This window comes from Herpailurus yagouaroundi, unplaced genomic scaffold (genome assembly GCF_014898765.1).
Source record: "Herpailurus yagouaroundi ecotype Mexico unplaced genomic scaffold, PumYag 197, whole genome shotgun sequence".
In the NCBI taxonomy this organism is placed as follows: Eukaryota; Metazoa; Chordata; class Mammalia; order Carnivora; family Felidae; genus Herpailurus; species Herpailurus yagouaroundi.
Window position 1 is genome coordinate 7,279,516 of NW_024412428.1, and position 14,758 is coordinate 7,294,273.

The following is a 14,758-nucleotide window of genomic DNA, read 5'->3' on the forward strand; positions in this document are numbered from 1 at the left end:
TAGGGCAAAATGTTAACTGTGTTTGAATTTGGGAGGTGAGCTTTTTTTTCTGTCTGAAAATTTTATAAGGTAAAGCTGAGGAAGGAAAGAAATCTTACCTGACATTATCAGAACTTCCTGAATTAAACTGTGGCGCTGAAATATCTTCCTTGAAGAAGTCATCAGAGAAGGCACGAGACGAGTATGAAAACCCGCTATTTCCTGTCAGTATGGCATTTAGTGGGATATAGTCTTTACCATCCTAAAATACCAAAGACAGAGCTTTAATTGTACAGATTTCTATTTCAGCCTATTTCTGTGCAACATACCAGCTTCCACTATGTCATGTCCACAATTTTTCTTGTGTTTGGGGAAGATAATTCTGCGTGCACACACATTTATTTTTTAGCTTCTGATCTCAGCTATTAACAGCTCTTAAGACAACAAATAAAATACCTCCCCCCTTGACTTACATTCAAAGGCGTATCAGAATATCTTCTGATATTCTAGATTAGGTTAGCTTTACCTGTTGTACATTTGCCTGGAGCAAATCGCCTAGTTTTTCCACAAGTTCTGCAAATCTTGGCCTTTCTTTTGGGTCTTTGTGCCAGCAGTCCAACATGATCTGATAGCTGTTGAGGGAAAGCACGGTAGAAATAGCTGGAGAGCAGTGGTGATGGTGTAGACTGCCCCACACATCAGCGATGTGATGGGTATCGTCCTACAGATAACAGTTCTTCTTGTGGCCTATGATCCTTGCCCTCACTTTTGGATTTGGGCCTGCAGCACCCCTCCCCCGCCTTCCCTCCCCCCCCTCCCCGCCCAGGCTGTTTGGGCCGGGGTCCTACCGGTGGTGGGAAACGTGTCTAGAAAGGCAGACTAACAAACCCCGCCCTCCAGATCCTGTCACCACCCAAGTTTTTTGGAGGGCTTGAGGTCTCTGCAGAGGGGAAGACATAAGCTCTACATGAATAGAGCAGAGGTATTGGAAAGAAAATATATATTATATTTCTTAAGAAATTGGCTTGACCTTCTTAAAAAAAATTTTTTTTAATGTTTAGAGAGAGAGAGAGAGAGTGTGTGTGTGTGTGTGTGAGCGAGGGAGGAGCAGAGAGAGAGGGAGACAGAATCTGAAGCAGGCTCCAGGCTCTGAGCCATCAGCACAGAGCCTGAGGTAGGGTTTGAACTCAGGAACGGTGAGATCATGACCTAGACTGAAGTCAGAGGCTTATTAACCAACTGAGCCACCCAGGCGCCCCTGGCTTGGGCTGCTTAATAAGGACGTAGTAGGTCTAGGGCCCCCCAGTTCCATTACTGAGCTCAGCAGCGGAGACTGGTTGAGAAGGCGCTGCATACGAGACTCATGCCACCTCCAAAGGGTGACAGTCTGTGTCAAGTATGAGGAGTCCCTTGGGCTGCAAGCAGGTTGCTTCCATGTGGAGGATCCCCTCTCACCCCGCCAACCCCAGCATTTCAAAGCAGCCATTACAAACTGGCCTCCCACGCTTCTCAGGGCACTGGGTACAGGTCGGGAAACGTCTGTCTTAATATTACAGAAACCAAATCGTGTCCTGGGGTTTAAATGTCAACAGGGTTCCTCTATGATTCTTCTCCTCTGACCTTTGAGATGTAAAAGTAACTGGGCCCTTCTCTGGGCCGCGTCGAGAGGATACAGGTCCCTGCCTGCCCCCGTCCCTGGAAAACACACGCCAGAGCCCCCTGCACAGACTGGCTTACACATTTACGCTCCTTGGGTGCTCTGCTCTCCTCAAGGGAAGTTTACTGTCTGTCATCTGGGCCAGAGAGGGCTCTGACCAAGTTGGATCAAAAGCTGAATGTGCTCAGAATCTGGAACGGGATCAGAACCCAGCTGTTGGCGCTATGTGCGCAGGGACCACATCTCAACCCCCGTCACCTAGCTCAGAGCCTGGCATGTAAGCGCTCCAGTACTGATAAGGAAGTCACCCGAGACAGCAAGGCTTCCTTCCATGAATTCTTAATCATCTTGCAGATACTCCTTGTAGTGCTGGGACCTGGGGGTTCCTGGGAAAAGCCTGAGAACCCCCCGCGCGGCCGCCTCTTAGACATGCGCTTTCAGTCTGCACCAGCCTCTCCCAGCTGGGATATCCTTCTTTGGTTTCAAAGTATACGTGAGGTGGCCAACACAGACAGTAGGAGTATAGGCAGGTCACGAAAAGAGAAAAGAACACGATCAGGAGGACGGGAAAATCAGACAAAAGGCAAAAAAAACTACAGGCAATGCTGATACCACAGAATTTATGTCCTGCCTCTGAGTAGCTGGAGAGAGGCAGCGCTCCAAGCTTCCAGGCAGCTGGTGAAAAGAAGGAATAATCGAGGACGTGATGCACGCAAGCCAAAAGTTAAAAACACACCAGTTACTTGGAAGAAGCACGGCTCTTCCTAGAACCGAAATCCGAAAGGAAGCCGTCCCAGACACCTCTCAATCGATGGCAGGGTTTCCATCTAGGAAATAATGACTCCACGGGACCGTCTTGTACCCTTGTCTTTCAATGTTGGCCAAAGCCTTAACGGCAAGAATCCCAGTCAGCGAAAACAATTCTGAGAGGCAAGACACTGCGGTCCGGGTGCGTGTGGCTCTTTAGGTGCCCAGGGGAGTAGTGACCCCATGTGGTCATCAGACACCCTCCGTGGATACTGGGCTTCGAAAGCAAGCTGTGCTAATACTTGGATGGTGGAGCTGAGGTTACTTTCTCCATACCCAGCAAGTAGATCTCCCAGGTCTTTGATTAAGGGACAAAGACCCTCAAAGACCCTTTGATTAAGGGACAAAGACCCTCACAAAGATGTCTTGTCTGAATTGCAAATTCTCCTGCCTTTGTCCAAACTGATGGGTCAAGACTGTACTCAGAAGATGATTCGGGCTCTCTCCCACCCATGTTATGTCATCCACTGTATCTATTCTACCTAAGTCCTAGGGGGTGCGGTGGGGGGTCAACTGGTCCCAAGAGCTGTGAAGGCCAATGTCGACCTCCTGAGGCTCGCTTTGCAGACACATAGGAGACTGGGAGTGAGGACGGGAACACAGGCTCTCTAACTCTGGGCCACTGTCCCTTCTCTCTGGGAGACCTAGGAAAGGGCCGCAGTTCCCAGCGTCCCTAACTATCCCTGACCGGCAGCCTCAGAGTGAGGACTCAAAGGCACTTGCTCCTTTCCGGCAATCCGGGTCAGCCTGCTAGTGGCCAAAGGTCTGAAGTAGCCTAAGACAGTCTGCAGTCTTGTACGATCTCCCTTTAAGTCGACACATTCCACTAATTTACTGAGACGGGTGCACAAACGTTTACCTGCATTGGCTGTGACGAACCCTGGCCTGCTCCCTCCCACCTTCCCACACTGGAGCCTAATCATCCAAAGCAATTTCTAGCAATAAACAATCTCGGAGGCTGTTGGGAGGATGTTAAATACATACACAGATCGTCTATAAAAGGTAGGCAAAGCAAGAAAGGCTTTGAAATAGAAGGGGGGAAGGGGTGGTTCCTGAGAGTAGAGGGTGTGCAGTCATGCAGGGCCCCCGCACAACCCCCCCCCCCCACAACCGCAAAGCATCCTTTCACCGCTGAGCGAGCTGCCGCGAGGACTCTCCCCTGGTCCTCTCCGCCGAAACTAGCAAAAGGGAACACCTACAAACTACTTGCTGTTTTATTCTGATTCTTGGTTTCTGATTTCTAGTTTCCGCTCCTCTTGCCTAAAATCCAACGCAAATCATCTCAGCAAACACCAAAGGGAAATTCAAAAAAAAAAATTGGAAACATTCCTTGCTTATTTCCTTATTGAAAGACATCTGATTCAACAGGCCCTGGGCGAGGGACCAGCCACTCCGCGTCGAACGGTTTCCATCACTAAGTAAACAGGTTTAATAAAGAGACACCAGTTGCACCCAACCCAAGAGCCCTTCTTGAAACCAGCTGGGGGAAGGGCTTCCTTCTCAAGCTCTCACCCAGGCTCCCAAGTGCACGCCACTTGAGGCCAAGTTCAGGTCACAGAAGCCTGTTCCGAGGGCTGCACTCTGTCCCCCACCCGGGCCTCCCACAAGAAGGAAATTACATCAGCTCTCAAATGCTGGAGAGTGGCTGGAGGCTGGAAGTCTAGCCTGCCCAGCAAACATTTCACAAAGCTGCTGCCTTTCAGAGTTTCTAAAACACCCCGTCATCGGAGAGCCGTCTTTTTCTCTACAGGCCGCGTGGGCTATAAGTGCCACCCGGGAGGGACTCCTGCCAAGACTGGAAGCTTTGATCAAGTCCAAGGGGGTTTTCAGTCCAAAGCTGATAGGACTTTGTCCCTCTAGGGTCACTTTGAACCAGAATCTGGACAGATATTAGACCCTGCAGGTTTGTGGCTCTGGGCTCAGACTGCCTCCGTGGCAGCGTGGCTAACCATTTAGATGTTCCGTGCCTTGGTTTTCTTATCCGTAAATTGGAGGTAATAGTTGTGCCTACGTTGAGGGTTGTTACGAGCATCAGGTAAGTTAATATATGTTAAACGACACTTAAAACAGGGCCTGGCACTTGAGCACTAAATAACTACTTAGTTAATAAATATTAGACGTTACCTAATACTGGCTGCAATTATGATTATGGTTAGTAATGGCGAACCAGTCTTGTGATTATGAGATCATATGAAAAGTGGAAATATTCAAAGCATCAGTGGACATATTAGAGAAACCCCTTCTCTAAGGCATGTGGGGTATCTTTCTAATTTAACAGTCCCGTGAGCCAGGGAAATCAGTTCAAAAGACTGGCTTCTAAACGTCTCCTCTGCTACCTGGTTGACAGAGGACAAATCACTTCTGAGAGGATTAGCTTCATTACTCATCAAATCCAGAGGATAACATCTGCCTGTCTGCCCCTCAAGGTTTCTGGGAATTTCCGATGAAACTGTGGGCCGGGGCGGGGGATGGTGGGGAGAGGGACGCTTAGAACACCGTCAAGTGCAAAGTCCTCTCATTTTACATCGGATCTGGCGGTTGCCCCCTCTCCACCAAGCAAAAGGAAGCAAGCGATTAAAACCTCTTCAACACCTTCAACCTCCCCCCCCCCGCAGCCCGAATGTCGTCCTCGGGGCTGACCTAGCTCCGGTCCCAGCTCTCAGAACGGAGCCCTGCCTCAAGCTCTCTGCCCGTCACCCAGCAGACACGGTGCAGGGCTGACCAGAACAGGTGCCCCCGGCTCCTTTCTGCACTCACGCTACTCCCCGACGCCGCCTTTATGGGCCCGAGTCCCCCGTCCTCGTCCTGCGTCTGACCTAGCCTTGTCGCCAGAGGCTGAAGGAAAGAGACGGCAGCCTTGCACTTCGGCCAAGCCCACACTTCCTTCGTTCCCTCGGACTTCTCCCCAAAGGCCATCCCGGGGCTTCTGACAAGACCCCATGGTGTGGGTGGGACCGAGAGGGCCGCCTGCCAGTTCAGGAAAGGTGGTGCCGCCTTGGGGAGGCCCAGGCCCTTGTCAGCAGCTCAAGAAAACTGCAACTGTCATCACATTCCCGCTCAGGCCTTCACGTGCGAAACGTCCACAAAGCTTCAGGAAAAGAGAGCGTCCCAGGGAGGCCGGCGAACATTGGCACAGTGGAGATAGCCTTCCCGGGGGGCCTGGAGTCCTAGGATGGTAAGCGGGAAGCCCCCTCGAGAAGCTCCACACAGCTGCCCACTCCTAAAACGAGTCCAGAGAAGCCTTCACGTCCATGGAGTATGGAGGACGCGGAGTGGGATTGCTACCTCGTTCAGGAGAGTCCCCTTTGCCTCTCCTACCCCTCTTCCCCTGAATTCCAAGTGAAACCCCCCTCATGGGTCTCTAGCGAACGGTGGACCTTAGCGACCTTTAGGCCTTCATCCCCGTGGCTGAACGGGGCTGGGAGCCCAAAGGTCAGCACCGCATCTCCTTTCTGGGGTGTGCCGGCAGGAAGGGTGTGGGCCCGATGGGGAAGGGAGGCGGCCGGGGGCTCACATTTCAGGAGTCGCGTATTCGGGGGCCCTCATCCTTATGCCTTCCTTCAGACGGCTGCAGAAGTCCTCGTCCATTTGTACGCCCGGGTACGGGGACCCACCTGTAGGACACAGTGTGAGAAAGCACAGGGTGCGTCGTGGCTTCCGGGCGCGAAAGGCCACAGGGGAGCAACCGGTGTTAATCCCCAGGGACCGGAATGGCTGCCCACATCCACACCACCCACAGAGAAGCCCAGCAAACCCTTGGGAGGCCACGGGCCTGGGGGTCCGACGCCCACAGGCCAGTCCTGTGGCTACTCCAGTCTGTGGGGTGGGGGCTCCCCGCGCCCCATAAGGAACTCTAAAGAAATCCCGTCATTAGAGACTCATACCTTGGGTTAATGAGATTCTTTCTAAAATGACAAGGGACCCGGAATAGGCCAGTCGTGGATCATTCCCACGTCAGCGAGAACGGTTTCCTTCGCTACTTTCCCTGACCTCCTACAGGACCCAAGCACTAACACTAGCTGCTGTGTGGGACCTGAGGGAAAGGGGGCCTCGGGCTCCAGGGTGAGGCTGAATGGGGGGGAGGGAAAGGGGGCCTTGGGCTCCAGGGCGAGGCTGAATGGGGGGGGTGGGGGGAGGAGGGGGAACGGCCCACGGACAGGGGGGCTGCCAGAGGGGCCTAGACGTTGCCTTCTGCCTTCTACCTTCCAGAATACCCACACAACCTTCCCTTCTAGGGGGACGCTTGGCGGGGGCCAGGAGTGAACGACGCCTCCCAACCTGCTCTGCTCCAGACCTCGAACCTCGTCTGTCTCAACATTCGCTGGTCTGCACTTTCTGTGCCGTAGGAAGCAGCTGGGAGGCGTGCGCCTCTGGCACTGTGTCACTGCGGGGCCACTGTGGCCGCCAAGCTGCTTTCAAGGACTGAAAGCAGCAGGTGTCTGTCATCGAAAGCAGGGGAATGATTTTCACACATTACAGGAAACCAGGGATGTTACCGGGTGACTTTAAGCCGCTCCGAAAGGCAGAGTTTTGGCAAAGTCTGACAGACCGCTGGCTAGACCCCACGCTTGGGAGGCCTCAGGGCATCCGTGTGTGTCCGCAAGCAGACGTGGGCTCTGTGCACATCTGTGTGCCTGGGGCCGTGAACAGGGTTTCCAGCCACCCATGGCGGATGTTACTGGAAGCACAACCAATACGATCGGCACTCCTATTGTTCGTCCTGCATAAACCAGCGTGGAGAGCTAGCTGTGCTAATATCGGAGCCACGAGAAAGGCCTCCCATCTCTAACCCTGGTTGAGCTGTGCTTGGTGGGGCCTTTCCGAAGAACTTCTGAGAGGTGGCTGATGTGGGGAGGGGAGGGGCATGGCGTTAGGAGCCCGAGACTTCGAGAAATTAGGAGAAGGAGCCAAGGATAGAGACAGCAGTCAGACTGGCTAAACCTGACTTCAGATGTGATGCTGGTCCGAAGCCCTACACGGACCCACGCGTCTCTCAGATGCTGTTCTCAAGGGTGCATTTACCCGGAGGACGCGCGGCAGACGGTACGGGTCCCTTTCTCCCCCTTCCCCCAGATTTACCTAAGGAGAAGATTTCCCACAGCAGCACTCCATAAGACCACACGTCACTCTTGGTGCTGTAGATTTTGTCGAAGATAGATTCGGGAGCCATCCATTTCAGAGGAAGTCGAGTCTAGAAAAGGGCAGGGGGGCCTTGAGCAGAAGGACGTGAAAACAAAGCATGTTCAACCCAAGTGCCCACGGGGTCACCTCCCAGATAACACTTGGCCCACAGATCATTTCCTAGAGCAGCTATGGTTTCCTAGAATGGAGGAAGCCCTTCTAATGTGCAGCGCCACACTAATGGGACAGTAAGTGTTGGGTGAGCCCCTCCCACGTGTCTGACATGTCCTCACTCCATGACTCTGGAAGAAGCCCTTCTCCCCACAAAAAGCATGCGCGCTCTACAGGGACCTGGAAAAGAGTGACCTGAATGAGGACACATCCTGAAAACTGATGATTTCCAGGGCTTTTTTTTTTTTTTTTTTTTAAGAAGGAGGATTTTGAAAGGCATCCCTATGTAGAAAGATGATCTTAAAAGTCACTGAATCCGGGGAGTGAGCAAAGGCGTTGGAAGGAAGGAAGGTGATAGACCGCCTCTAGGAGACCATGTGGCTGGTTTTCAAGTGGGAAGACGAATCTTCCTGCTCTTCGGGGAGCAGGGGTCCCACTGCATTAGGCCTTGCCACTTAAAAACATTTTTTTTTAAATGTTTTTATTTATTTTTGAGAGAGAGAGACAGAGAGCACAGGTGGGGGAGGGGCAGAGGGAGACAGAATCCGAAGCAGGCTCCAGGCTCCGAGCTGTCGGCACGGAGCCCGACGCGGGGCTGGAACTCCTGGACTGCGAGATCGTGACCTGAGCTGAAGTCAGACGCTTAACCGACGGAGCCACCCGGGGCCCCTCAGGCCTCGCCACTGGAGACGGGTGAGGTTCGACAGGAAATAAGGGACGACAGAGACAGTGAAACGGAAGTGAGAGGGGCTGAAAGAGAGATGACAGAAAACGACAGGCTTTGCAGATCAGGGCTCCTAAGCTCTCCTTTTAGGAAAAGAGACTGTTGGAGCAGCGGTTCTCAAAGTATAGCCCTGGGATCAGCTGTGTCTGCGGTACCTAGAAACTTGTTACAAAGGCACATTCTCAGGCCCCACCCAAGCCTCCTTGAATCAGAATCTCCGGGGCCGGTGGGGGGGAGGGGGTGGGGAGCTCAGTAAATTCTCTTTCCATAAGCCCTTCCAGGTGATCCGCGTGCTTGGTCAAGTGGGAAAACCACGCCTGGAGCAATCCTCAGAGCCCAGACATAGGCTTAAGCCCTCAGGCTGGGAAGAGAGGACACGGGAGGTCCCCGCCCAAAGTGAAAAATAACACCATGTTCAAAAACACCCCGGGACGGGGGGGGGGGGCAGACACGGGAGGTAAACTGTTTCCTCCCCAGCAAGATAATACCAACACCCTCCCCCACCCCTTCCTGGGATATACACACCTGCTGAATCAATCCCCCGGGTTTATTTGAGGGAAGAGGCCAGGGTGTTCTTTCCAGTGGTTCAGGGGAACTCCCAGAAGAGTCAAGGGGAGGTGAGGATATGGTCTTACCAGGGCCCCACGGAACACTCCCCGGGTTTGCGGTCTCTGGAAGTTCTGCCCCAAAGGACAGGTACCAACCGGGAAAGGCCAGGACCAGGGGAAAGGGGCATTGCTGAGCCCCGCGCAAGGGCTCCCTGGGACACAGCCACGCGGGCAGCATGTCTTCACAGAAAGCACATGATGGTTTTCAGGGAGCGTGTAAATATCTACCCAGGGCTATCTGAACCTGTGGTTTGAAGATGAGAGGGTATGGGTGAGCCCAAGAAACATCAAACCGACTTACGTCTCCTTTTCTCACATAATCGGGGTTCTTATAAATATCCCGGGCAAGGCCAAAATCGCAAATCTTCACCACGTTGTTCTCAGATAAAAGAATATTTCTTGCTGCCAGGTCCCGATGAATGCACTAGAAGAGAAGAGTTGTGTAATCAATGCATTTCCTTAACCTCACCGGCCGATTTCCTTTCCTCTTAATTGGAGGATCCGTTTCGCATCCTTCCTTCCCATGAAGGAAGCGACTCTCAACGCACAAGGGGTTACCATAAACACGAAGGCATTTCTTTACACCCATGGCCCCAAAGTCAAAAAATGCCCTGGATCCAGCGTCCTGGTAAACCAAGCTGGCCATCGATTTCTACCAGTAAGCAAAACCGCCCCCAGCCCCCGCTCCCCCCCTGCCCAGCCTTTCATCCCGAGGTGCCAAGGTCGGATCGTGACCCAGCTGCAGGTTCCGTGGAGGACCCCACTGGGATGTATTAACAGAAGCTCTCCTGTGAAGTTGTGTATTCTGAGATTCTGGCCAGTTCCGAAAAGATGCCGGAGGGCAAGGTGGAGAATGGATGCCACATTCGTCTAATCTGAAACCTGGTGAGGTTTTTTTCCCCCAGAGTTAAGTTCTATGCCTTGGTATCCAAGACTCCTCAGTCCTATCAGGACAAATTGAGGCATCTGTTGATGACAACACATGACAACAAATTTCCATAAGTTAAGCAAATACTGGGAAGAGTCAATTGATTTATAGCACAAATGAGTGCGTGTCCATATGTACGTCTTCCGGGCCTGGCAGAGAAAGAGACAGTGAAGGGCAAGGCTGACCTTTCTGGAAGACAAGAACTCCATGCCTCTGGCCACTTGAAAACTGTAAGAAATCAGATCTTCCATAGTGATGGGCTGCTTGTAGAAATCATCGGAATCTGGAAAGCATTAAAAGCGTAACTGTTTGTAATGGCTCTTGTTATCCTACCAAATCCCTGTTTATTGGAACAATGTTAGCAAAACAGAAAACAAACCAACAAGCAGATCAGAGTTCAGTTTCAAGAGCATTGGAGTTTCAACATGAATATCCGAGATTTTTCCAGGCCTCCAGCCCATTTTACCCAAGGATGGGGGCGGGGGATGATCCGTCAAGACAAAAAGCCCTGAGGGGAGACAATTGTACAGTTCCCCGTCAAAATTAGTAACTCTGTAAATAATCTTAATTCAAATCTTATCTCCTCAGGACATTACCCTTCAAGTCTCCCACGGATGTTTATTAGGGTGATAAATAAGAAAAAAATTTCAGAGATGCACAGTATGTTGTAAAAATATCTCAGACTGTAGGACAGGAAGGAATTAATACCTACCCTCCTCTTCCTCAACATCACTCAGACTTTTATCTTCCTGAAACCCAGAGCTTGCGAAGCTCTCACTGCTGGTGACACTATCTAGTCTTGGTTTCTTGTCTTGCTCCGGGTCTGGCTCCATTTTTTCTTTCTTGGGCTCCATGTGTAATGCGGCATCCTTTGAACAGACCAAGAAGGACACGGAGAAAAAGAGAGTTCCAGAACAGCAATGAGGAAACTAAGCCCTTAGGCTGGCAGTCGCCTGAGCTGAGAGAATGTCATTGCACAGAACGGATAGATAGCAAATTGGTAGCAAGGGCCCTGTGGCACTCAGGTGCCTGGTTCTTCCTGGGTTTCTAGAGTCTGGTTCTGCTTTTCAATGGGCTTCTAGACAGCATCTTAGGCAGGATAAAGAAATATTAATGGTGCTCACTGAGTGCTTACTCTGTGCGAGCCGGTATACTAAGAATCTTACATACGTTTTCTTATTTAATCTTTCTAGCCATTTTCTGAAGTAGTTCTTGCTTATACATGAAGAAAACGGGTTCAGAGGAGTCAAGGAATACAAGTCACATGCAAGTGGTAAATGGCAAAGCTAAGACCCAGGTCTGGCCAACTCCAGTCCATGCCCTTGACCACGTTTTCCATACCGCCCGCCATCTTGTGAAAGACCATCTGAATAACAGAAGTCAATCCCTAGTGGACGTAGGGCTTCCCTTGACAGAATCCCTGTGGGTAATGGGAGAAGGCTGTGGTTCTCAATTTCTCTCATTTGTTTGGGGAAGGACGGCACGTGAACATTTCTTTTTCTCCCCTCCATTCAGAGCAAAGATACAGTTTGATCCTAATAAGGGCAGAAAAGGCCTCTCATCCTGGACTGGACATCCACGCCCTGGTTTGTAATCTGGCTCCTCTATTAACCATGTGATATTGGGCAAATTACCTAGGTTCTGGGGGTCCCATTTTCCTCACTGGAAAAGCTCCATCAGCTTATCGTGTAGGTGGACTCCTCGGAAAGGAGGTGCCGGGTTGGGGTGTTCACGTGGAACCAGAAAATACTTCTAGCGTCTTTGGGAATTCATCTCATAGCCGGGACACTGCAGGCTCAGCTCCCGGTGACCCTGTGGCGATGTGCTCGTGTCGTGTGTACCTTGGCGCGGTGATGCTAGCTGGCTATACCGACCCAGGGGCGGAGAGGGGCCTGGGCTGGGTGGGGTCCCTTCACGCACCTGCACGGCGAGCCGGTGCGGGGGCAACTAGCCAGGCAGCCTTGCGTGGCCTTTCCTAGAACTGTCACCAAGTAGGAGAGATCTTTCCACTAGAGGGCGCAGTGGGAGTAAACAGCCGCCAGAGGAAGGAGCCACAGGGGGGACGGAGGGGGACAGACTCCGTGGGGGGGGGGGGGGTACGGGGCTCCTGACCCCTGGCCAGGGAGCACTGCGGGCGGGTCGGAAGGCCTCAGCACAGGTACGCAGTGCCTGACAACAGGTGAACTAGAATTCCTTGTTATTGTGTCTCCCGGAGGCAGTTAGAGTTGGTTCTGTTCAATCGGGGACTGACATTTTATTGGTTACAAGGCCTCTCCTGGGGACACACAGGCAGCGGGGGGAGCGGCACTGGCAAGGGTATGGGGAGGAACGGGTTCAACAGATCTGTTCCTGGCTCAGCCCCTGGCAACACTCTCCGGGCAGCCTTCTTCCTCATCCTCCCAGGGGTGACCCAGCCTGGGCACCTGGGTCTGCAGGGACCAGAAACTCGAGCTGCCTCACCCCCTCCTTGACTCCCAATCTATGCTCCACTCAGCTTTGCTTATTGGTAACCGCCTCCATGAAATAAATAAAGGTCTAGGTACCGAGCTTTCGGGACTCTGGCAGAATACGGTGACATTTATTACAAAGAGTATTCACCGATCCTGGGGCATCCGCTTGGAAAATGAAACATCCCGTTTCGGGTTTTCCCTTCACTCTCTCTTTATATTCCTTTACCTTCCGAATATGAAATACGGACATGTGTTTTCCACGAAAACGCGAAGTTCCACCAACAGGGAGGCAACTCATTAAAAATAGCCAGGGTAGGAAGCAAAGCTTTCCAAACAAAGGATGCACAGACCCGAACGTTCCCGCCCTGCCCGGGTCCCTGGGGTGTGCCGTTGCCTTAGTTCTTCTGAAGCCAGTCCAGGACTTCGGGACTTTGCACTGCTCTCAGCCCAGGCCACCACTTTCCCCTTTGTCTTCTGGTCTCCCCCCCTCCCCCCACCCCTTCGCCCCCTGCTCTTCCCCCCTCTCCCCGTATATGCTGGTAGGGCACAAAAAAAGCTTTGCATGGGGGAGTCCAGAGAACTGGGATTTTTCTCCCCGACTTCACCTCTTGGAGGGTGAATCACTAAATCACTAAAAGTCAAGCGAATTGTAAGCCAATCACTTGACGTCTCTGGGCACATCTCTCATGGGAGCGAGTGAACTACCTGACCACACGCATCCTTTCCAGCTTCAGGATCCTTTGTTTGAGGTAATCTCTACACCCCACGTGGGGTTTGAACTCAGGATCCTGAGGTCAAAAGTCACAGGCTTTACCTACTGAGCCAGTGAGGTACCCCTTCAGCTTCAAGATTCGAATTATTAGAGCGCGTGATTTAAAACTGGGAACACTATGTTCTTGTATATATGGTTCCAAGCAGACCACCTATGTCTTTGGTTGGGTCAGAGTTGGAGGGATGAGAGAATCGGCCAGTTGTCTGGTTGTTCTTATCCGCCTGTCCACGTGGCAGGTGGGTGTAATTCTTGGAGGTGTGGCACTTTATCCGTCATACACATCAGTGGCATTCGGTGGGATTCTCCTTCTCGTTCTATCTTGGTGGGCCAGTGATGACAGGGATAGGTAACACTTTGGGAATGCGTAGTTCAATAAAACAAAATGTGATTCCCTCAATAGTGCCATGAGTTGGGTTCTGTCATTACCTCCGTTGAATAAATGAGGGAACTGAGATTGAGGGATTGAGTAACTTGTCCAAGGTCCCAGATTTTGAGCGGTGGAGACGGACAGGATGCATGATTCCAGAGTCTGCGTGTGAAACCACCACCCCGCATAGACTCATCACCAACGCTGCTGATCATCGGTTAATAATGTTGAAGTATTGCTTCCCCAGCTGCTCCAGCCCAGAGAAGGACATGACACTGGGGGAAGGGGTCACCCCGGCCAAGTTTCATTACACCCTCTCCGCCATTCAATAATCTTTTAAGTTTCGTTTGCCTTCAGGACTTAAAGCCTCGCGTCCCTTTTGTTACGTAGCTTTATTTTAGTGCGTCAGGCTGGCTCCGTGTGTGTGCGGAGCTGACGTGCGTGGTGAGGGTTTGGGGAAGGCAGAGTCAGGGCAGAGCAAGGGAAGGAAATGATTTCTCTGGCTCCATCACTGGCCTCTCGTTCACTAAAAAGGTCACTCGGTTGATTGAGGCCTTAATTTCTCTACAAAAATGGAGACAATTATACTTGCCATCACCTTTCAAGAAACCAGTCGCCAAGTGATGTGTGCGTGCGCGTGTGTACGTGTGGAGAGAGAGAGAGGAAAAAACCGATCAAGATGCTTAGATAGGTATTTAGGTAGACGGCTGCTAAAGTTTAACCTCTATCGCTGCACATGCCGGGATTACCTATTCTCTGTACTGCCCACAAAAAGTGTGACATACTAGCATGCAAGGAAAACTCAAAAAAGGAAAAAAGCAGAGATTGGGTGCTAAGCTTGGTCATTCGTGGAAAAACAGAGGTTTCTCATGCTTTAAGCTGCTATAGCCTAAACCTCCGACCCCTAAGCTCCTTACCTTGTTGAGAAAGAATAAGTCTCGTTTGCTCTTGAGGTAGTTGGACAGATTTCCATATTTGCAATATTCAACGATCACCATCAGAGGCCCTGCAGGTCCAAACAGAGGGCTTATCACTTGTCAGTTCTCCACGGTGATGGAGGCGCGGCCGGCTACGGCTGGGTCTCTAGCTGGAGCCTCCCGGCTCTTGGCTGCCGTCTGTACCCACGGCTCCTCGGAACAGGTACGTCTACCCAACTGCCCTTCACCTCTACTCC

General features: G+C 51.8%; 1 protein-coding gene across 1 annotated transcript in view; it reads right to left on the bottom strand.

Moving 5' to 3' along the window:
• Positions 1-14,758, bottom strand: part of FLT1 (fms related receptor tyrosine kinase 1) — a 175,750-nt gene that overhangs the window by 11,375 nt on the left and 149,617 nt on the right. Inside the window, exons 21-28 of the mRNA XM_040448115.1 lie at positions 14,502-14,590; positions 10,708-10,864; positions 10,181-10,278; positions 9,369-9,491; positions 7,523-7,634; positions 5,958-6,057; positions 506-611; positions 99-241 (exon numbers count right to left, since the gene is read on the bottom strand). Of these exons, the coding sequence (XP_040304049.1) occupies positions 99-241; positions 506-611; positions 5,958-6,057; positions 7,523-7,634; positions 9,369-9,491; positions 10,181-10,278; positions 10,708-10,864; positions 14,502-14,590 (928 nt within the window). The remainder of the gene's footprint in view (positions 1-98; positions 242-505; positions 612-5,957; positions 6,058-7,522; positions 7,635-9,368; positions 9,492-10,180; positions 10,279-10,707; positions 10,865-14,501; positions 14,591-14,758) is intronic.